Source organism: Gambusia affinis, linkage group LG23 (genome assembly GCF_019740435.1).
Source record: "Gambusia affinis linkage group LG23, SWU_Gaff_1.0, whole genome shotgun sequence".
NCBI lineage: Eukaryota > Metazoa > Chordata > Actinopteri > Cyprinodontiformes > Poeciliidae > Gambusia > Gambusia affinis.
In genome coordinates this window covers 17,412,663-17,435,684 of record NC_057890.1, presented here as the reverse complement: position 1 = coordinate 17,435,684, position 23,022 = coordinate 17,412,663, and the positions used below count along the sequence as shown (strand labels likewise).

General features: G+C 38.0%; 1 protein-coding gene across 1 annotated transcript in view; it reads left to right on the top strand.

Annotated features, from left to right (window-relative positions):
* The first annotated feature begins 10,564 nt into the window (after positions 1–10,564).
* Positions 10,565–23,022, top strand: part of grip1 (glutamate receptor interacting protein 1) — a 55,650-nt gene continuing 43,192 nt past the window's right edge. Inside the window, exon 1 of the mRNA XM_044108525.1 lies at positions 10,565–10,932. Within this exon, the coding sequence (XP_043964460.1) occupies positions 10,878–10,932 (55 nt within the window). The 5' untranslated portion in view covers positions 10,565–10,877. The remainder of the gene's footprint in view (positions 10,933–23,022) is intronic.

Genomic DNA, 23,022 nt, shown 5'->3' with positions numbered 1-23,022 from the left:
CGCAGCGGGGTCGAAGGTCACGGTTCACACATTTTCTTGCTGTTAAAAACAGTGCTGTATCTGCGGAGGCAGGATTGACGATGGTTTTCTTACCTGCTTTTTCTATTTTTAGCAAAAAAATATAACTAATCGGGTTGTTTTAACTGGATCACTAATATTAGAGGCAGAGCTAAGGACTTGGAATCGAGTCAAACTCAATTCGCAAGTTTATCGAGTTTAAACTGACTGAATAAATCAAAAGACTTGGACTTTCACACCAGGTGGTGGCTTTTGATATGGTCCACATGGGTAGCATTAGAGAAAGTGAGGCATAAAGTATGGCCTTGCATTCCTGTCAAAAGTCCAAGGAGTGTCTTACTAAATTACCACCACCATTTATTAGTTGAGATGGTGCATAGCTATTTGCTTTTTCATTAATATAAACATTGTAGTTATTTCTTATTAAGTTCCCTGTGGTTTTTGGCAGGAATGTGAAATCATACACAAATACTAGATAAAGAATATAACCATCAGTTGTTCCTTCAACAAGTAATGTTTTTGTTTTTACAAATACATTGTTTTAAAAAAAAAAACATCTCATGCAGCATAATTTTGAATATCTCTGTTAAAAGATCTGTAGCAATCTTTTGAAACCAAATAAAGTGTTTGTATCAGTGGTTGTAGCGACATTGTATGGGATGCCAGTGTTGTCAAAAATATGTTGCATTGTGCTGGGAGATAGGAAAGTGCAAAGTACTGTACAACAGAGTACACCCCATAATGTTTTTGCTGAAATCAAAATTCAAAGTATTTTCTTCACTTTCAACAGAAAAAAATATTTGTTGCTGAATTGGATAGATTTGTTAGCAAACACCAACTACTCACTGAGAGTCAGTTTGGATTTAGGTCACAAAGATCCACAGCGATGGATCTTTGTGATCCATCGCTGAAGAGGTGACCTGTGCATTAGATAAAAAGAAACCTGCTGTTGGGGTATTTATTGACTTTAAAAAGCATTTGATACAATTGATCATGAAATACTCATCAAGAAACTTGATCACTATGGTCTAAGAGGAGTAGTTTTTCACTGGATGAAAAGTTATCTCAGCAACAGGTAACAATTTGTGCAATTGGGTGATTTCCAGTCCTCATGCCTGGACATTGTTTGTGGTGTTCCCCAAGGCTCAGTATTGGGACCAAAGCTGTTTATCTTATAGATAAATGACATATGTAAGGTTTCCAAAATACTCAATTTTGTTTTATTTGCAGATGATACAAACATTTTTTGTACAGGTGAAAATTTACGGCAGCTTTTGATAGAAATTAATTTAGCGTTATGTAAATTGAAAAAGTGGTTTGATATTAATAAATTATCACTAAATTTAGATAAAACTAAGTTTATGTTATTTGGGAATTGTAAAAGGCATAGTGATTTACAAATAATAATTGATAATCTGACTGGAGAGAGTGACATTTGGTTTTTGGGAGTTTTGATTCATAATAAGATCTGTTGGAAATCTCATACTAAATATGTTCAATCTAAAATAACTAGAAGTATTTCAGTTCTCTCCAATGCTAGAACATTTCTAAACTCATCTGCCCTTAATATTCTTTACTGTTCACTTATTTTGCCATATCTAAGTTACTGTGTGGAAGTTTGGGGCAACACTTACAAAACTTCACTTCAACCATTATGCAGATTACAGGAAAGAGCCATTCGAACAGTTCACAAGGTTGACTTTTATTGTCATACTAACAATCTTTTTGTAGATTCTTATTTTCTGAAACTCCCAGATTTGGTAGAGTTTCAAACTGCACAGTTTATGTATAAAGTTAGCAACAAATTATTACCAGGAAATATTCAAAACTTATTTACTGATGGAGTGGGGGGATATGAGTATAGAGAAAACCTCAACTTCAGAACTTTATATGTTCGAACAACAATGAAAAGAATGTGCAATTCTGTTATTGGAGTGAAGATCTGGAATAAACTCACTAAAGAGCTGAAGCAAAGTCCAAGCATGAGATATTTTAACAAAAGACTCAAAATGTTCACTATTCAAAAGTATAAGGATGATCAGGGGTGATGAATTTGGCTGGGAATTACAGCACTGTGGATGACTGGGGCAATTGGTGCAGGTTTGTGTATGTGTGTGTAAATATGTGTGTGTGTGTGTGTGTGTGTGTGTGTGTGTGTGTGTGTGTGTGTGTGTGTGTGTGTGTGTGTGTGTGTAAATATGTGTGTGTGTGGGGGTGTGTGTGGGGGTGTAAATAGGTAAATACTATTGATGTATATATGCAGGTAGATGCATATGTATATACTTATGGGTGTATGTATTACTTTCATCTGGTTCAGGAAAGATTATTATAGTTTTTTTTTAATTTTGGCAAAATCATTAAAATGAAGAGAAATTCACCCCTTGAAATAAATAATTCAGTGGATAATGGATTTATATTATATATGCCTCACTCTTTGAGTTGATGAAACAGTTAAGTATCTCTGCTTTTTGAGAATATAATCTCCTTACACATTTGATCATTTATAATTTTTTATTATCTGATTGTCTCTGAACCTGAGCTGAAGTCCTTTCCTGTCACACATTGTGCATAAAGAACCAAACGTGTTTTAATGATTAAGGCAGCGGGGGGTTCTGGTTTAAGCACCAGAATGATACCATTTATTATATGACCTTAATCTGCAGCTGTTTGAATGCAGTTTTCTGCTTTATTAATCCACTGTTTAGTGCAGCCAATCAGGGCCTCTAACCTCTCTGCAGCAGGTGTAGTCATAGAAAATGTCATCAATGAGAGCGTCTGTCGAGCACCGGATCAGTAAACAGAAAGAAAATCAAATACAGCTGCAGAGAGACGCTGCAGCTTTCTGTGTGTGCAGATTTATTTATTTAGGACATTATTCTCGGCTCAGAAATGATTCATCACATCCACAGTGGGTTTGTAGCTGCAGGAGACAAATTAGGGATGCTGTTCATGCTCTGGGTGTTAGTGTGCACCTGTATTAGTCATGTTGCAGAGACATAAATTCCTTCGGACAGTCATGTTCCCGTTGCAGAGGGAAATAAATCCTAAAAAAGGAACATTTTAACATTTCATAGATCTCTTTGGTTTCGGTTTGGAGGAGAAAAAGTTTAACTTACATTGAGATGGTGTATGTATGGAGGTTTTTGTTTATATCAGGTTAAAAGTTTGGTTTAAAATTAATTTGGGAGAATATTTCAGGTCAAATCTAGTGAAAGTGAAGCCTATGTTTCAAATATAATTTATTAAAGTCTACTTTAAAGTAAAAATGAAGATGTAGGTGTGATCAAGCGGTAGTTCTGCTTAAATCTGTGATTTTAAAAAATCTTTCTCAAACATTTAATCCACATAAGACTCAGGGAAAGTTTTGGTAAACATTTTATTAGGTCAGATTTAGGAATGGATTTGTTTGAGTTAATCATTATGACACAAATATCCAGGTTACTAAATCATGGTGACTTTGAGGTTTTCTTGTTTGTGAATGGATTTAAGGTTTGCATTCAGCATAAGTTTGCTTCAAATTGTCCCTAAAGTTGTAACTGTGTACAAAAATCACATTTCGGAACATTTTCAACACACTATATTAAACATTTATATTCATGCTCTTATTTTGAAGTGATTCCATTTCCTCTCTTCATATTCATATCAAAATAAAACTTGAGAACAGTTGAGAACAAAATATAATAAATACAACATCTAAGAGCATTATCGAATACATGAAATATAATCTTACATTTTAATTGGTTGTTGAGGGTTGAAGTCTCTCAACAGCAGATATAATTTGAATTGAAGTTAGCATATTAGCATTAGCTTCTGCTAAATGCAGTGTTGGTGTAGTGCTTTGTGGTACTAATGTTTATGACTAGAGCTTTAGGGTTAGTGCAACTAACTTTTCAGTTAGCGGTTACCATGGTAATGATGTGTGTTCCGCCCCTCCCTCTTTTTCCCCAGTAATGCTGGGAATCACCATAGCAACCAATGACTCAGCAGAACATTCTTAAGAAATGTTCTGGTTTTCAGATGAGATCTAAACTAGGTTGTGATAAAGAAAGTTCAGATTGCCTCTGTGTTTGCTTATGGTTGGTTTTAGGTTTTATGTTCAGATGAAACCAAACTGAAATTACAAAAAGATAAGGTTTAAATTAGACTGGATGTGGACGTTGGTTCGCTTCGAGTTAAGTTTGACTTTATGTGAATGAGGCTCCTCAGAAAGGACAGACGTTTAAACGTGTGATGAGTCACCGATCAGCGGCGTGGGATGTTTACGAAGCCCCGGGCGCTCTCCGTGTTGACACATAATGCAGCTGCTGACATATGCAGGCTGTGATTCCCGTGTAGGTGTATCCATCTACTATATGTGTGCTAATGTTTGCACATGACTTTGTGTTACGGCTTCAACAGCAGCTGGCAATAATCTCTGAAATTTGGCTGCAGCTGCATCACAAACACTCCTTCAGATTCCTGTCAGGAACGAAATTAAGAAGCTAAATAATATGATGAAGGTGTAACGAAGAGGATTATTTTTCAGTCATTCTGCTCTCATTAGTTGTCTGATGAAGACGAGGGGAAAATCAAGCCGGGATGAGTCACTGTAATTATCTTCCCAGACATTAAACAGGATTTTGTTGGACGTGGCGGAGTTTGGAGATGAGATATTTGCCGAGACGTGAAGCGTCTGTCGTGTCACCACAGACCAGAAGGACACTGACACCGAGTCCTTTCCGTTTCCCTCGCCATGGACGAGAATAACACCTGAAACCATGGTAACCGTACACAAAAGGATGCCATCTAATGAGTCAAAATGTTCAGGGGGAAGATGGAGAAACTGGACACAAGAGATTTCTGGTTCTCTTCGACAGAAAAAGCTTGTTTAAAGATTTCAGAAGATTTTCTTCAGAATTTTTATGCTTTTATTAATTTCAATCCTCACCAAAATAAATCTTTACAAATGTTATAAATTTTTACACCTTAAATGTCAGCTTCATTAGTTACTGTCTGTTTTGTTTTCTTTATTGATTTTCTCCCAGAATCTATTATTATTTAAAACTGGGAAAGTCAGAAATTAGCAACAAATGTGATTCTGTTCCATTTTTATTCTTTGTGTAAAGTTAATTTAGATAATTATAAATTGAATCAAATTGTAATAGTAGTGTGTTCAATTCTGCAGAAAAAATTAATTATTCTATTTAGTTAAACTCATAAAAAAAAAATTCTCCAAAAAATACACCCTGATTAGATTTCAGTGCATTTTGGATAAAACATACAAAGCTTAAAATCATCACTATTAAGAAAAAATAAAAGAAAATACCAAGAGATTTAAGGGAGAAAAAATCTAAAAACGAATAAATATTTTAGGTTTTATTTCATCAGCCGTATTTAATCTGGCTTTTTGGCGACTGCTCAGAAACAGAAGGAAAAGGATTTGGATATTCTCCTATTATGTCAAATCTTATTGAACCATTCAGGGAATCTGGAGAAATGTCAAGAAGAAGGCCTGAGGCTAAACATCAAGAACATCCAGAAAGTTCATCCATCCACAGCTGATGGTCCAAATCAAGAGACAGAGTTACTTTTACAGACTTTACTGTGCAGAAAAGAGGCTTCCTGCTAACGCTGTTAATGGAAAAATCCAGCAGACATTTCAAGTGAAGTTTATTTGTTTTAGCATATTTCAGCAACAAAGCGCTTTATAACATAAAAACATAATACAGTAACTATGAAACAATCAATAAACATTGCATTTAATCAAATGCTATCATTAGCATTTGATTCCAGTTACTGATAATCAAAGGCAACCTCAAATAGGTGGGTTTTTAGTGTTGACTTAAAGAAACTCTATGTTTTGGCAGTTTTGCAGTTTTATGGAAGTTTGTTTCAGATTTGTGATGCTTAGAAGCTGAGTGCTGCTTCTTCATGTTTGGTTCTGGTTCTGGACGAAGGGCAGACCAGAACCAGAAGATCTGAGAGGCCTGGAAGGTTGAGACAACAACAGCAGATCTTTAATGTGATGGAAGGCCGACTTTGTAATTGTCTTTATGTGTCTCTTCTGTAAGTATTTTGGTGATTTACAAACTATCAGAGATTTCTTAAAGCCTGTTCTCTGAGCTACACTGGGTGATGTGCTCTATCTTCCTGGTTTTCGTCAGAACTCCAGCAGCAGCGTTCTGGATCTGAATGATTTTTTTAAGGCAGACCTGTGAAGACACGGTTGCAGTGATTAATGCGACTAAAGAGAAACACGTGGAGTTTCTTTATATCTTTCTGGGATATTAGTACTTTAATCCTGGAAATGTTCTTCAAGTGATAGAAGGCTGACTTTGTAACCATCTTTCTGTGACTCTAAAAGTTCAGTTGTTCATTACTACACCCAGATTTTGGGCCTGATCTCTAGTTTCCAGCTGTAATGATAACTGAAGCGGTGTGGACTCTTGATTGCTCCAAGACCAAGACTTCAGTTTCTGTTCATCCAGAGAAAGTTAAGGCACTTCCTGCTCAGTGTTTGGACGGGTTCAGAGTAACCCTGTGACATTGTACTGTAGAGCTGAGTATCATATGGTTACTAATCACATTGCTTTTTATAACTTGAGCTAGCGAGAACAAGTAGCTCTTACATGCTACTTTTATTCTGAAGGGCAGTAAAATTGCGTGGTTTCCCTGTGAGACAGTCACATGTCTCTGTCTGTATTTCTATTCATATTGAGGTCATTCTCTGCTTTTTATCTCATAGCCTGCAGAGACCCATTCTTCCACTTCACTGGGTCTTTTCCTGCTCTCTCTCCCCCCATCCATCTCTGGAAAACTCTGCTGGGAGCAAAGATGGATGCTTGTCACAGTGAAGGCTGTCAGTTAATCACTGTCGTCGTTGCGAACAATATGGTGTTTTTGTTTGTTTGTTTTGATCCAGTGGGGGTTTTGGTTTCTTCCTCCTGTCAAACCATCAGATCCAGTCCACTGCAGACACAATGGTGACTTTTTCTGCTTTAAGAAACTTATTTTTAGCTAATTTTGAGATGAAGATCATGGTTTACATGATGGAGGATTTAAACAACCCCAGTATTTGGTTATGTGAAATGAAAAAATTTACTATTTTATCTATAAAAAGTTAATTAATTTGCGACTCTATGAAGACAAGCTCTTAATGCAAAGACTTGAACAAATCTGAACAAAAGATGCTCACATTGGTTTAAGTTTTATTTATTGGACAGACCCCAGATACTGTATATCAAAAACATGTTTTCCAAGCTTATTCAAATTCCTTATGGTGTTCCACAGGGGTTTAGATTAGGACCTCATCTGTTCTTTGGGAAGTATCATCTGGAATGATGGAGAACTTGTTACACTGATGATGTCAAATTTGATCTATCAATAAAACTTGAGTTAGCGGATCATTTTCTTCTTCTAATCTGAGAAAACTTATTTAAACTGACTTTATTCGCTCAGTGTTTCACAATCAAACCTTAAAGCTGCTTACTAAAGATTTGAAAACCTCTCTGAGGAACCACAGAGCAGTTTCAACAACATTTCTGTTTAGATCGATATGCTGAGCAGGTTTTCATCTTTACTGACTTTATTATATGTATATGTTTATTAATTTATATGCTGAATGTCTGGTTAGTAGCTCTGACAGCGACTCTAATTATTAATTAATCTTTAGTTTGATTACTCATGCAGGCTTCAGCTTTGCTTTATCTCATTAACGCACTTCAGTTTTACTTTAACTTGAAGAGTTTTCAATAAAACAATAAAAGTATAACAAACTTTTTGTTGTAAATATTTAACTACTTTCTGAATTTTGACCCTCAGAAACAGAAAATCTAATGAGTTCACTAAAAATTAACATAACCTTAATTATCACTATAATTATGTATTTTATTATTAACAAATAGCACTTGTTCTATTGGCAGATTATTTAACTTATAACAAGACATCATTCCAATGTTATAAGTGAAATAAACTGCTAGTGGAACATGTACTTTTTCATCAGTATTAAGGATTTTTTGACAAGTTGACATATTTTGCTTAAAAGCTAGTTGTAAGTAACTTTAATTTTTGTCTTGTCTCAAATGTTCAGCAGAAACGGGACCAAAAATACTTGGTAAGATATTTTGTTTTTGCAGTGTTTGTTACATGTAATCAAATTAAATTTGTCAAACTTAATTTATTTAACATGACAACTTATTAAATGTCATATATTTACTTGGATAAACTTAGTTTGATTACTTTCAACTTTTTAAAAATTAAATTAGATCACTTGTTTTCTTTTTTCAGCATAGCAAAGTTTGAACCTAAAACAGAAACAAAACTGTGATTCACTTCGTCTTCCATACTTATTTTCATTTCTTCTATATGTTGCCTTTAAGAGGCGTCTTTTTTGGCAGAATGGCCCTTTAATTCCCAGCTGAGTGGAGCTGGAGGCTGAATTCCTCCGCGGCGAGTCCGGACAGGATCCAGACTTCAGCTTTGTGTGTGTGGTCTCTGCAGATTCATTAGCGTCGCATCTTCAAACAGCATTGTGTCTTCTTGGATCTGCGTGTTTTATCTCCCCACATCATGTGTGGAAAACACACGCTGAGTTGTAACAGATACTGACATTTAATCTAATCTATACTGTCTTTTATCAAAACAGCCTCAGCTGGGTGGGAAAAAAACAGAGCGAGAAAACTGCTGCAAGTATTTTGTGAAATAAATATTTTGATCACTGTTTAGTTTTATATTTTAAAAGCTTAAGCTGCTCTAAAGTGCTAATATGATGGTTATTATTACAAACAGCTGATATTAGCATGCAAGTTTTGTTTCTTTCCTAAAGCTTCATAATGACACATTAGTGAGAAATTTCATAAGTTCTGAGATATAAATCACTGATATAATTCTCCTCATGCTTTCATAAATGAATAAACACACAATTATGGTTATTAGCAGAGATGGGTGTGAACATGTCTGCATAATTTGTATATTTTTTTTCCATTAAGCTTCATGAAAACAGGTTTTTAAAGGAATGAAAGTCACATCATCACCTTCTTAAATTAAAAGCAAAGGTCATTTTTTGCTAAGTGATTTTTTGTTCCCTAAAACATATTTTGGAAAGAAGGAGGTGGTGATTTTCTTTTGCCAAAAATTACTTAGGAAAAAAATATTTTAAGACGGTCAGTACTTCTACGCTGCTTTTCATAACAACATTAGCCAACAATAATACCTTTTTATTTATATAAGATATAGATTTTATTAATGAAACACTTATCACCAAAAGTTGAACCAATATTTAGAGTTAAACGCATATTATATATAATATTACTAATCAAATAGATCAGAGGTCTCAAACTCCAGGCCTCCAGTCGCAGTCCTGCAGTTTTTAGATGTACCACAGTAGAAAACACTGGAATGAAAAGGCTTAATTACCTCCACCTGGTGTAGATCAGTTCTCCAGAGCCTTAATTATTCTATTCAGGTGATGCAGCAGAGGCTCATCTAAAAGCTGCAGAACTGCGGCCCTCGAGGCCTGGAGTTTGAGACCCCTGAAATAGAGTCATACACTGGTTTACCTGGCGGAAAACACAAACTTGTTTCAGTAGCTGAAACAGGTAGGACATTGTTTGGGAGACTCCCAAGTTTTGCTCCAAAAATACTCATGATTTACATGTAATTAACGCCTAAGCTACCGATAACTTGAGGTTATTTAAATACACAGGAGCCATCCCTCCATCTGTTAAATGGAGGGATGGTCAATAAGGGAGACTGGCGGACTCCCAGCCAGTCCGCTGGGAGCAGCGAGACATTTCCCAGTGGGCTGGTCCACTCAGGGTCATTGAATGGTTGGGGCAAAGGTTCGGTTTGGGTCGCACTTAAAAAACATCACTTATGTAGTTTGGGTGTTTGCCTGGCTCAAACTCCCACGGACTGTAGGAAACTGTTATTGCTAAGGTATTAAAGAGATTTATGTTCCCCCCAAGATTCTGGGGAGCAGTTACTGTCTCAATTTGATGCTTTAAATAGGACAGAAACCTACTGGAGAGTAGACACAACCACACTGGTTCATCCAAAAGAGCTTAGGAGTCTTTTTTATGCCTGAATGATAAACAGTCAAAACAGACCCTATTGGTTTGCAGCTGGGCAACTTCACACTTTTTCAGTGCTGTTAAATACAGAAAATCCCACCTAGAAATAACTTTTTCTCCATTTTCTGGCGCCCCCCCAAGCTCAGCGCCCCTATGCCTTGCATATAATGCAGAGTCACGTTTTTATGCTACTGTCTGGAGCAAAAAGTTAACTGAAACACAGTGAAAGGTCAAACGAAAACACCTGGAGAATTATTGATCATTATATTATCATAATAAAAGTAGAGCGAACTGATTTGACGAAGAGTATTTACCGTTTACACAGTGTGTAAGTTTGTTTTAAAGTAGTTAAAGGACAGATACATGCTACGTTTATCTTTACATCGATCTCATCCTCTCTCCTGATCCTGCCACGAATGAATGATGCGCGTGCACAGCGGTGTTGTGAAACCAGTTGACAGCCCGGTAAATGGAGCGTTAATTTGGACCAGTCCGAGCTCCATCTGTGGAGATAACGGAACAGACCGCGGAGCTGGCGGCTTCACAAACCGTCCGCCCCGCTTTCCTTCACGGTCATCACGTCACCCTCTCTCTCGTGCTCCCCCGGAGACCACAGAGGCTCGAGGGGTAGAGTTACAAGAGAGGGAGGGGGTAGAGAGACCAAGAGGAGGAGTGGGAGGAGGAGAGAGAGGGAGGTGAAGCAGCTGAAGCTACGGCTAACTAGCCATGTTGCTGTCCCCGCCGCCGCTGCTGCTGGTGTGTGACTGCTAGCGGGCCGCCCTGGACTCCCTAACCGCCCTGAGGTGCATCATGCCCGGCTGGAAGAAGAACATTCCGGCCTGTCTCCAACCGGACCAGGAAGGAGGTAAGAGCGGACCCGGACTGGACCGTGCGTGTTCACAGCCACACGGACCGGTGAGCGTGCGTTTCCTGGCGCGTGTGTGTTTGTGGTGCTGCACGCGCGTGCGGTAATTATCAGTAGAATCTCTCGTGCTGCTTGGTATTGGCTGGGTGTGTTTTTTTTTTTTTTTTTTTTTTTTTTTTAATTAGTGAAACTTGACACCGTGAATGTGTGCGCGTGCCTCTGGGATATCTCGTGCTAATCTCACGCGCAGTGACGTCCCCGTGATTTTTATGTCTTATAAATTTTTCTTGCGCTCTGTGCTATAACGTGTTAGTGGTCACCGGTGACCGGTTAACGAGCTCGCTGGTTAGCAGCACTGCTAACAAGCTAGCCCGTTCTGGACCACCGGTGGGTCAGGGGGAGAGTCTGCCCTTGGTGTCCGTGTAACGACCACCTTCACCGGGCTGAGAGCGGCAATCGGCAGCCTCTTCAGCGTCGGTTCGCCCGGAGGTGAAATCTGTTGGTTTGATTTAAATATTGACAGAAGAAGTAGTAATGTTTAACACGTTTTAGTTTCGGAAAAAATCATCATCTGTTTTCCGTCTTAAATCGTGTCAACATTCTTTCTGTTTGAGCTTATAAAGGCAAAAAGTTACTAATAGTAGGCATGTAAACAAAATGTTCCAAAGAGTTGTAAATCATCTGAAACTAAAACCAGGTGCAGTGAAAAGGAGATAAGTGAGCTTCACTCCCCAGTGGTCGTAATGTTATGCCTGATTGAGGTTTTAGCTGAAATCAAGAGTTAGGTGCACAAATTTGATTTTATGGTGGACATTTGGTAGCCGACAGCAAGCGTCTGTAATTCTTGCTGAAATTTGGACCAGACTTTTTGCCAGAAGTGGTGGAGTTTCATTACAGTTGGTTGGTTTCTTCTTCTTAACCTGAGCTGTAAGCAATGGCCCACAAATATTGGGAGACCACAAGTTTCCACATTTTAACCCTCAAATTTCCACATTTTAACCCTCAAGTTTCCACATTTTAACCCTCAAGTTTCCACATTTTAACCCTCAAGTTTCCACATTTTAACCCTCACGTTTCCACATTTTAACCCTCAAGTTTCCACATTTTAACCCTCAAGTTTCCACATTTTAACCCTCAAGTTTCCACATTTTAACCCTCACGTTTCCACATTTTAACCCTCAAGTTTCCACATTTTAACCCTCAAGTTTCCACATTTTAACCCTCAAGTTTCCACATTTTAACCCTCAAGTTTCCACATTTTAACCCTCAAGTTTCCACATTTTAACCCTCACGTTTCCACATTTTAACCCTCAAATTTCCACATTTTAACCCTCAAGTTTCCACATTTTAACCCTCAAGTTTCCACATTTTAACCCTCAAGTTTCCACATTTTAACCCTCAAGTTTCCACATTTTAACCCTCACGTTTCCACATTTTAACCCTCAAATTTCCACATTTTAACCCTCAAGTTTCCACATTTTAACCCTCAAGTTTCCACATTTTAACCCTCAAGTTTCCACATTTTAACCCTCAAGTTTCCACATTTTAACCCTCAAATTTCCACATTTTAACCCTCAAGTTTCCACATTTTAACCCTCAAGTTTCCACATTTTAACCCTCAAGTTTCCACATTTTAACCCTCAAGTTTCCACATTTTAACCCTCACGTTTCCACATTTTAACCCTCAAATTTCCACATTTTAACCCTCACGTTTCCACATTTTAACCCTCACGTTTCCACATTTTAACCCTCAAGTTTCCACATTTTAACCCTCACGTTTCCACATTTTAACCCTCACGTTTCCACATTTTAACCCTCAAATTTCCACATTTTAACCCTCAAGTTTCCACATTTTAACACACAAGCCTCCACATTTTAAGTGACATTTCCAAATTTTAGCTTGCGTTTCTAAATTTCAACCCTTGAATGTCCAAATTTCAACCCACAAGTTTCCACATTTTTACTCATTTCTAAATTTTAATCCATAAGTTTCTATAGTTTATCCCACTTTCACAAATTTGCACTCATCTTTTTAAAATTTAACCTACATTTCCAAATTCAACCCCCATTTTCTGAATTTTCACCCACAAGTTTCCAGGTTTTAACCCACAAGTTATATAAAACGTAACATGGAAAATCTTTAATACGAAAGCTGTTGTTTTATTTCAGTTTTTGACTGAGCTAGCTAAGTAAGGTTTTCTTTCTTAAACATACATTTTACTAAAATGTTTACTTTGACTTACTGCTGACTAACTTTTAGAAAATATTTTTCTGCTATTGAAGTAAAGTCCAGCTGAATACGCCCACTTTGTCTCATTAGTGCTTGTTAAATCTGTTCAGGAGAAGCAGAAAACAAGTCGTCCATCATCGTGATGGACGTCGCGTTGTGGTCAAACCAAAAACACAAATGTAATTTATTCCACTTGTCAGATTCAGCAAACCATGTTTAGCTCTTATTTCTGAGGTCTGAACCCCACAGACTGGTCATCACAGCTGCTGAAGAAAATGTGGTTTTAAATTGTATTGAGTTCATTTCAACAACATAAAACGCATCAAAAATAATTAATAATGAACATCTTGATTGTGCATTAAGTGGCAGGAAAAGCTGTTTATTTTCAGAGTGTCTGTTTAAGGAAAGAGACTCGGGTATGGATTTTAACTTTATTGAGTGTGAGAAATGTCAGAGAAGAAGCCAACCTCGAGTCATTCAGAACCAAACATGACAAATTCAATGTTTTCTTTTATTTGACCGCCAATAAAAGATTAATTTGCTTTGCTTCTTTTTATTGATCGGTTCATTACAGCTGCAGAATTTATGACAGAAGATTGCATAGCAGTTGCAAGGCTGAGAGACGTTATCTACAGACTGAAAGAAAACGGAGTGCTGGAAGTGTGAGAAGAATGCGAAGGCGTGGAGCAGTGAAGGCCGTCGTTTTTACACACTGCAGATGCATTTTGGGGTTTAATAGGGCGGCCATCTTGTTTCACAAGCTTCTAATTATCTGAATTCAGGTCGATTCCACGGCATAATGTTAGGGCCAGACTGATATTTTTTATTTTTAATTACGAGAATAAAGTTATAATATCTCAAAAATGCAGTCGTACAACAATATAGTGGAAATATTGTGAGAATAAAGTGTTATTATTACCACAATAAAGTTGTAATCTTACCAAAAAACAGTTGTAGAGAATAAAGTTAAATGAACCAATCTTGATTCATCAGAATTGGTTCTCCCTTAAGAAAACTTTGATTTTTAAATAGTAAAATAGGACAAAAGCAAAAATCACACAACTTCGTCATTTATTAAATAGAAAATGCCAATTTGTTTGTTTTTTTTACCAAATGAAGATGAGAATTTCTCTCCTATCAGATTCAGACTTTTCACATAAAACTTTCAGCCTAATTAGCTCCAGAAATAGTTGGCAGATGATTCATCATGGGGTCCAGCGCCGGCCCGGCCCAGTTTGAGCCTCCAGACGGAGATACAGCTTAAATTTACTGTAGCGATGTTAAACCTGTGTGTGGAGATCCTGCGGAGGTGATGATGCACTCAGGATGTGTTTACCTTCCAGCCACTTCACTCCCCCAACAGCCAGAGACACAAAAACAGAGGCTGGAACCTCCAGCCACGAGCAGGAGAGTAAAAATAGAGAATGGGTAAATAATTGATCAGGAAACCAAAAGAAAGCCGGTGAAGCGCTGCGCTACGGAGCCGGAACATGTAGGAAATCAGATTCATCTGTACAGCCTGATGTTAGCCTGGTGTTACGCTAATGTCACCCTCATGTCAGAGTGTTGTTAGCCTGATGTTAGTGTTATATTAGCCTGGTGTTACGCTAATGTCACCCTGATGTTAGCCTAATGTCAGTGTGATATTAGCCTGGTGTTAGCCTTATGTTAGCCTAATGTCAGTGTGATATTAGCCTGGTGTTAGCCTGATGTCAGTGTGATGTTAGCCTGATGTCAGTGTGATATTAGCCTGGTGTTAGCCTGATGTCAGTGTGATATTAGCCTGGTGTTAGCCTGATGTCAGTGTGATATTAGCCTGGTGTTAGCCTGATGTCAGTGTGATATTAGCCTGGTGTTAGCCTGATGTCAGTGTGATATTAGCCTGGTGTTAGCCTGATGTCAGTGTGATATTAGCCTGGTGTTAGCTGATATTAGCTGAGTTTTTTGCAGCTCAGCTGATAGCGAATTCAACTGAAGTTAAAATGCATTAGTTCATCCCTCCATCCATTTTACCTTTGATTTAGCCATCCGTCCATTTTTTATTTTTTATATACTTTATAGTTTTATGATGAATTTTGTATTTATTATATATAGTTTTTATTATTAATTCATCAGGAAGCGAAGACAGCACAGCAGCAGTATGTTTGAAGTGAGCTTTATTTGTCCCGCCTCATGTCGTCCTGATGTCAGCCGTCCTCTCAGCAGGGTTTACAGCACAGCTGATGAGGAATTCAGGCTGAACACCAGTTAAAAGAAAAGAGGGAATTCGAAGCGGAGACAAAATGGCAGCTGCAGATGTTGGAACAGGAGTTTTGTCATGTTAATTAGTCAAATTTGTCCCCTGAGTTTGGGTCGGGAATTCAAATAAGACGATAAATATTTTGAGGATTAATTCTGTTTGCTTCTTTTCTGTTCACATGATCTTCCTGCTGCTCACCAAACACTTTGTAACAGTGATTAATTTTTTGGTTCCATTTTGTGTTTTTCTCAGGTTTTATTAAAAGGGAAGCTCTGTTTATTCTCTGGGGTCGTTTTGTTTATTGTTCTTACAAGCTGATGGATCAGAGCGACTCAGAAAATGGAGTCGGAAGAGGATTTCTGGACATAAATGTTAATTTTTCTAACAGTTAATGATCGTCTGTTTCTCATATTCAACAGCTTGGTTGAGATATGAACTTTGACTAGACCATTTTAAGTCCTTGGTTTCTTTCCTTGGATGCTCAGATATGAACATTTGGGCTGATAATCAATATTCCCTGATCATCCATGATTTGTCCATCCATCCATCCATTTTTTTCATTTCTATCTGCTTTATAGTTTTTATTTTTTACTATCTGATGTCAGCCTGGTTCTGCCGTTCTGGACCGTCGGCACCAGCTGGGTAAACCCGGTTTGTGTTGGTGTTGCGGCTGAGTAAATGAAGCGCGGGAGGATGTTCTGAGCGGAGCGGCGGAGCCACCGCGTGTGTGTCAGAGCATGACATCATCCTGCCGTTTTAAGCTTTTGGCCTAAGAAGCAGAGAAAATGGTTTTAACACAAACATGCGCTGAAACACACACTGAGACACACACAGCGTCCTTTAAGAGGTGCTGATGTCAGAACTCTGCTCATCTTTGTGCTCAGGATTACTGAAGCAGACCTCACTCTGTGTGTGTGTGTGTGTGTGTGTGTGTGTGTTTACATCCATTTCCCTCAGCTTAGTGTATTATCTCCTCCGTTTCTCACAGATTTCACCCTTACTTTCTCCCTCTCTGTTTCTCTGAAGAACAAACTGCTGCGTGACTTTTACCCATTTTCATGCGTTTGTTTCAAGTGCAAATATTGTTTCCAAAGCGAGTTACTCTGCCTGTGCAGAGCGGCACTCAGAAGTTTATATAAGGCTGGAAAAATATATCAAAATAAAAGACAGAAGAGAGTAACCTCAAACTGTCAGACATTTACAGAAACATCCAAAAGAAATGCAGGATTGTGAAAAAAAAATCAATATTTTTGTTCCTCATTTCATTCATCAAACACTGAGTGAAATATTCAATCTTTATTTCTTGTACAGAGAATGAAAATCACAATTTGATGCCTCAGAAAAATACATCAGATTAACAAAAAAATAATATTTTAACAGAAATTCATGACTTCCCCCAGAAAAGCTCGATGGTAGAATCAAACATTATTTGACTTAAAAAATGTTTAAAGTTGACAGGAAATTTCACATGACTAGGTAATTATGTTATTAGAAAACATTAACAGTTCCTAAACACCAACTATAAAGACTTAAACACCTCTCTCTGTGTTCACATACTGACCAGCCACCGTTAGGCCTGTCATAATAATCAATTAATCGCATCATAAAGTAAAATAAGCTCAGTCATTTCCATTTGCATGATTTTTATTTTACAAAAACTGAATGATAAAAATCTTCAGTTTGGTCCTTTTTTGACAATTTGGAGAATTTTTAAATTCATTTTATTTGTTGTTTCTGTTGGTTCGTTTATTATTTTGGATGTTTAAACGTTTTCCAGTTCCAGTGTTAAATATTCATTAGAATTTAAAGTTTATTGATTTTTGAGAATGATTTTTTTCATTACTATGCCATTATATTATTTGAAAAGGATCTCGGAACAATAAATCATCGTTTATCGCGATAACTTCTAGGACAATTTATCATCTAGCAAAATGTTTTATGGTTTTTCATCATTAGGGGAATATTGTCAAAGTTTTGCAGACTCTTCTCTTTTTTTTTACCCCCCAGGGGTTTTTGTGGGCTCTAGTGTCCCTTACATGAAAGTAGGCTGACAGGAAAGGGGGGAAGACATGCGGCAAATATTGTCAGGTCCGGGAATCGAACCTGCGACGGCCGTGTCGAGGACTCAAGGCCTCCAAACGTGGGTCGCGGTATCCACCACTCCACCGCAGCACCCCCAGTTTTGCAGACATTTGTAATGGAAACACAAAGACCAGTCACAATAGCAAATTTCAGTGGGCGATAAATTTATCGCAGAATTTATTGCGATAAATGATAATATTGTTATAATTATGCAGGTAGAAATATGAAGCCTGTAAACAAAATTGTCCTCTAAGAAAAACACTAGTTGAGGCCAAACTGAAGACTTTTATCGTCCAGTTTTTGACAGAAAGAGAGAAAAGAGGAATAAATATAAATTATTTAAATGTAAATTGTTGAGTTTATTTTTATGTCTTATTGCGACAGAGCTGGAGGTGTGAAGCTCTGTGTTGGATATTTGAAGTGCACGTGTTGGGGAGGTCTCTGCTTGGCCCATCTCTCTTACTTTAGCTTCAATATTTGTTCACTGTCTTTGGAAACGGAGAGACGGTTGAATGGCTGGAGACTCAGTTGAATAAAACCTCGTAGAATTGCTTTGTTTTTAAAAAAAATTTTAATTTTTTGATGTTGCTCTGCTTTTTTCCTATCAACAGCCTGATGTTTTTCTCAGAATGTGATCGCTAATCATTTCTCTGCCGTTATAGGAATAGGCTTCCTATCAACAGGCTGGGTGATAATCTCGGGATTACAGTCACCTGTTTGAAACAAGATTATTAATCTGTCTGTGTTGCTCACAACGACTCGCTGCCGCCTTGATATTCAGCATTCAGCTTTGGTTTTCAACTTAAATTTAGCATTTTGAAAAAATAAAGACAAAAAAATAGGATTTTAATTCCAGATGGAAGGGAGTGTAAGACACACACACACACACACACACTCTGAGCCCTGGCAGCTTGCAGGTGGACACGCTGGCATCACACACAGTCATTTTCCACGTGGATAAACCCAGCGTGGACTCAGAGCCGTTCACACCTTGCGTCCCAGTGTGTCTCTGATGGTCCGGCGCTCGGCTCGGCTCCACAGCCTGCAGAGACGGACTCCTCTCTGATCCGCTTCATCCTCTTTTGTGTGCCTGTCTGCCACCTGCAATCGTCTGATAACTGATTTTTTTGTTGCTTCCTCCTTTTGAGGCTGAGCTCTGAGACAAAACGCTGCAGGTTCGGTTCAGTCCGGCGTGAACCGCCGTAAGGTGTGGATTCTGGGAAACTGGTGCTTGTTTTCTACAGGAATGCAGCTCAGTCAAGGATTTTTCTCCTGCACAGATGTACTAACCACAGGGAATACAAATGATGTTGCTTGTTTGTGAGCTGCAGATTCACGCCGTGGGTTTGTGTGGATCAGTTCTTCTTGCAGAATGAATTCCTCCTCCGGAAATCTGGTGAATGAAAATAAATTTTTCTGCTTCCCAATAAGACTTCTGGTCTTATTGTCTTCTTAAACGGTATCATAATTATTTCTGTAAGTGTACAATAAGGAGTGAAAGCTTTAAACTACAGTGGATTCCCACCTATTCATTGATTTTTTTTTCTGTAGAGTGCAACTCCAAATTCATTGCAGGAAAAACAATTATTTGCTTTTTTTGTAGAGTAGAAGTAAAAAGGCAGTTTGGGAAGCTGAAACACTTTGTTTCGCTGGACCGAGAGTACAAAATTGCAAAATTTGTTACATTTTCAGTTGCTGCGATTTTCTTTCACACTTCACTGTATCAAAAGAACCAAAACGATAAAATAAAATCAGTTCCCCTCCTTGCCTGTAGGGGCGCTGCACCAAGAATCACTGAAGGAAACGACATGAAGAAGACACTGAGCGCAACTTTCTTAGTCACAAAGTGGAAACTAAAATGGAGGCATCTGATTTTCTCTTGTCGTTAGACCACAAGTCATTTCTTGGTTGTATTTACCCAGAATGCTCTGCATTATAGTCCACTTCCTGCTTTTGGAGCGGTTTCCTACTAACTAAGACCGAGGTTTGTATGTGGACCAGAGTTCGGTTAGGGTTCACACTTCCCCAAACGAACCGGACTTTCTAGGCAAACGGACTGGAGTTGGATTGAAGCGGACTACTGTACGTCAAGCTTCTGTCATTTTTTGTGTTTTTTTTGTAGTTATTTTATATTTTTACTCTCTTTGTCTCTGTTAAAAGGTGGGAATCTGTTGAGCAGCCAACGTCCAAAGAAAAACATTCAAACCTGGACAATTTTTGATCAAGACTGTTGGAAGGAAAATGTTTTACACAAAATGCTTTGGTTGAAAGTTTTTTACTCTAAAAGACTAAAAACTTTATCAGAAATTTAAGGTGGTAATGAAATGGATCTTCATAAACTTACTTGGAGTTTCCTCCAGAAGCATCTATAGATATATCAGAACTTTCCCCTGTTGTTGGTTGTTTGGTCTTGTTTTTGTCCTCCAACTGGATTTGGGTCCAGGTCGGACCGAGCCGTTGGTGAATGAATGCAGGTCGATGCCTTGTGTGTTTTTGTGTCCAGTAGGAATCGGGGTCAGCCACTCTGCAGTCCATTACAACCACTGATTCTCTCTTTTCAACCTCTTTTACTTCGTTTCCATCCGTCTCACTCGGCCTCGGGCGTCATCAATCATTGCCTGACTCTGCCCCACTGCATTATGGGTAGTGTCCAGTGTAAAAACCCAACAGAAACGTTCAGTTTTCGCCTCCAGGCTGCTGGGTGTAACTTACAGCTCCACACGCTGCAGTTCCTCAAAGTGGACAGCAGGTGGCAGCAGAGGATAAACGGCTTGCATGCGTGTGTTTAAGTGGAGCGTGGAGAACCAGATTACACACACACACACACACACACACACACACACACACACACACACACACACACACACACACAGATGTGCCGTCCAATCACGTTACAGAGCAGCAGAAGCCTGGAAGCGATATGGATTTGAGCTTCTCCACTTTAGCAGCCTCTTTCTCTCTCTCCGCCTTTCTCAGTCAGCGCCTCTCGACCCGGCGGTCGGTTGTCAGTTCTGTGAGCGTAAAGCGTTGCTGAATTAGCTTTTGGGCTGCTGAAGCCCTCTGGGACGTCGGACAGGTGAGGAGGGAGGAGTCGAGCTTTCCTCCTGGTCCTCCAAGATGCTAATCCAACGTTACCTTCAAACATCCCTCTTGGATTCTTCTTCTCACATCCAGACTGTCTCTGTAGGTCCGATGATGCTCCACACATTAAATCCAGGTTAAAATGCTCGAAGTTAGAGCAACAAACCTCAAAACTGCTGCTGGTGAGTTTCTATTTCAGCCCCAAATGTCCAAATAATGCAGACTCTGCAGCTTTGGACTCCAGGAGATTTGAGTGACTTTATGCTGGTGCCAGATGGGCCGGTCTGAGTATTTCAGAACCAGCTGATCTACTGGGATTTTTACACACAACTGTCTCTGAGGTCTTAAAAAGAGAAAATATCGGGTTGGTCAGTCTCTATTGACCAACCCGATATTTTCTCCAACAAATAACCACAAACAGTCACATTCACTCTGTTACGTTTACGTGAGTAACATTTTTTACTGCACTGCACTTTTTACTTTTGTTTGAGAATTTTTATTATGAAGTAAAACAAAGAGTAAAATTTCTGGATTTTCTACCCACAGAATGAAAAACAAACATGTTTTAACCAAAACTTCACCTGACACACCTGCAGTTTCTGTTTCATCAGTTTTTAATGGAAAGAAACTGATTTGGAAACATTTTATTTAGTCTGATTTTGTTATTTTTTGTTACTTTTATAAATTTTTGTCATATTTGTCCTTAAAATACTAGAATTTTCACATAACATTAGATTTTGAATATTAAATTATTAATTTGATCCGATACTTTTTTTACTCCTACTTGGGTCATTTCTTGGATGGATTTTTTTATTGTTACCATTTTATTGCATGAAAATGGTTTTAAAACAACAATAGTATCGTTTATTGCAATAACTTCTGGGACAATTTACCGTCCAGAAAAGTTTGTTTCATTTAATAAAGTACTTTTGAATTAAACTACAGTGAGTTTTTAGAGTCTGAACACTTAAACACATAAACTCCGTCAGCGTTTCTGCGGCTGCAACAACAGCTGTCAGAGCATGACAGAGGTCAAAGGTTAACACATGATGCTACATATTTTGCAGTGTGTGACTGAACTCCCTGCAGAGCGGCTGTCAGTCAGGAATCAAGCGATGGTTACTGAGCGTCACAGTGTTTTACGGTTCCTACAGTCAGTTTTTAATGCAACTTTACACCTTTTCTCACCTTACAAACACAAACCAGGGATTTCCACGAGAGTTTCTGCGATAAACCAGCAGTCTGCAACCTTTAGTTGTAAACAAAGCCTTTTGATAAATATCTGCTGAGACGTTTGTCATCTTTGAAGAACCGTCTTCTTATTTACTACCTTTTAGGTAATTATATAAATAAAACTTGCTTTTTTTTTCTATATATTTAGATATTTAGGCATCCAAACCCTAATTAATTGGACTTTTATCATATCGGTTATCATCTATTGGGATAAAATTGGAATTTCAGAGTTTGAAAAATCAAAAACTTGCTAGAAAAAACTCATAAATTTTCTCAAAAATTCCTGTTTTAAAAGTTAATTCTTTTTTTACTTTTGACAGTGAAATTTTTTTTTTTCTAGAAAATTTCAGACATGTTTTGTTGGAAAGTTGCTCCTACTTTTTGTTTTTGTTTGCAGTGACTCCAACACACCGTTGTGTGGAAATTGAAAACGGTAGTTTCTGATCAGTCTAATTTGATGAATTTGCCTCGTTCTGTTTCTTTCGGCCTGATCTTCAGTCTGTGTTGTAGTTTTTGCTGCTTCAGCATCTTTTCCTCTGGATTCTTATTAAAAACGAACTCAGACGTTTCCCATCACCTCCCGTCTGAACCTTTCCCAGGAATCCCATCAGGTTCTGGGCTCAGAAACAGAACCGTTTTGAAACATGAAGACTTTAATTTTAGTCCAACCTGGAAGCGTCAGACGGTGTTAATTTGTCTCTTGTGTGTTTGATTTTTCTGCACTCGGCTTGTTTGGCTTTTCTTCTGCCAACTGGGATCTGCTTGGATCAGCGATGAGCTTCTGCTGGATCAACAGTTTGGTTTGTGGATTAACAAAGGACCTGCAGTAATTGAAGAGTTTATATTTTAATATTTTATAGTAAATCTGACCACATTTATCCCGTCACCTGCTCTGAAGCAAACTTTAGTTGATCCAAATATGCATTTATTTAACTTATTAATTAAATACAGCAGGTGTTTTCAGAGAGTCAACTGAATCTGGTTTAGTGCTGATAAAATGCAAACTGGATCCTTGTTAATGACGTAAACATGCAAAAATCCTTCTTAACAAAAATAATTGTGTTTGGATGTTTAGTTTGTTGTTGAACAGGTAACAAAAATGTTTTAGCTTTTAAAAAAGTTATTTACTACTTTTTGTTTAATAAAACATTACAGACTAACTAAACTTGTTCAGGTTATAAAGTATATCTAGGTTTGGGCTTTGACTAGGCCATTCTGGGATGTA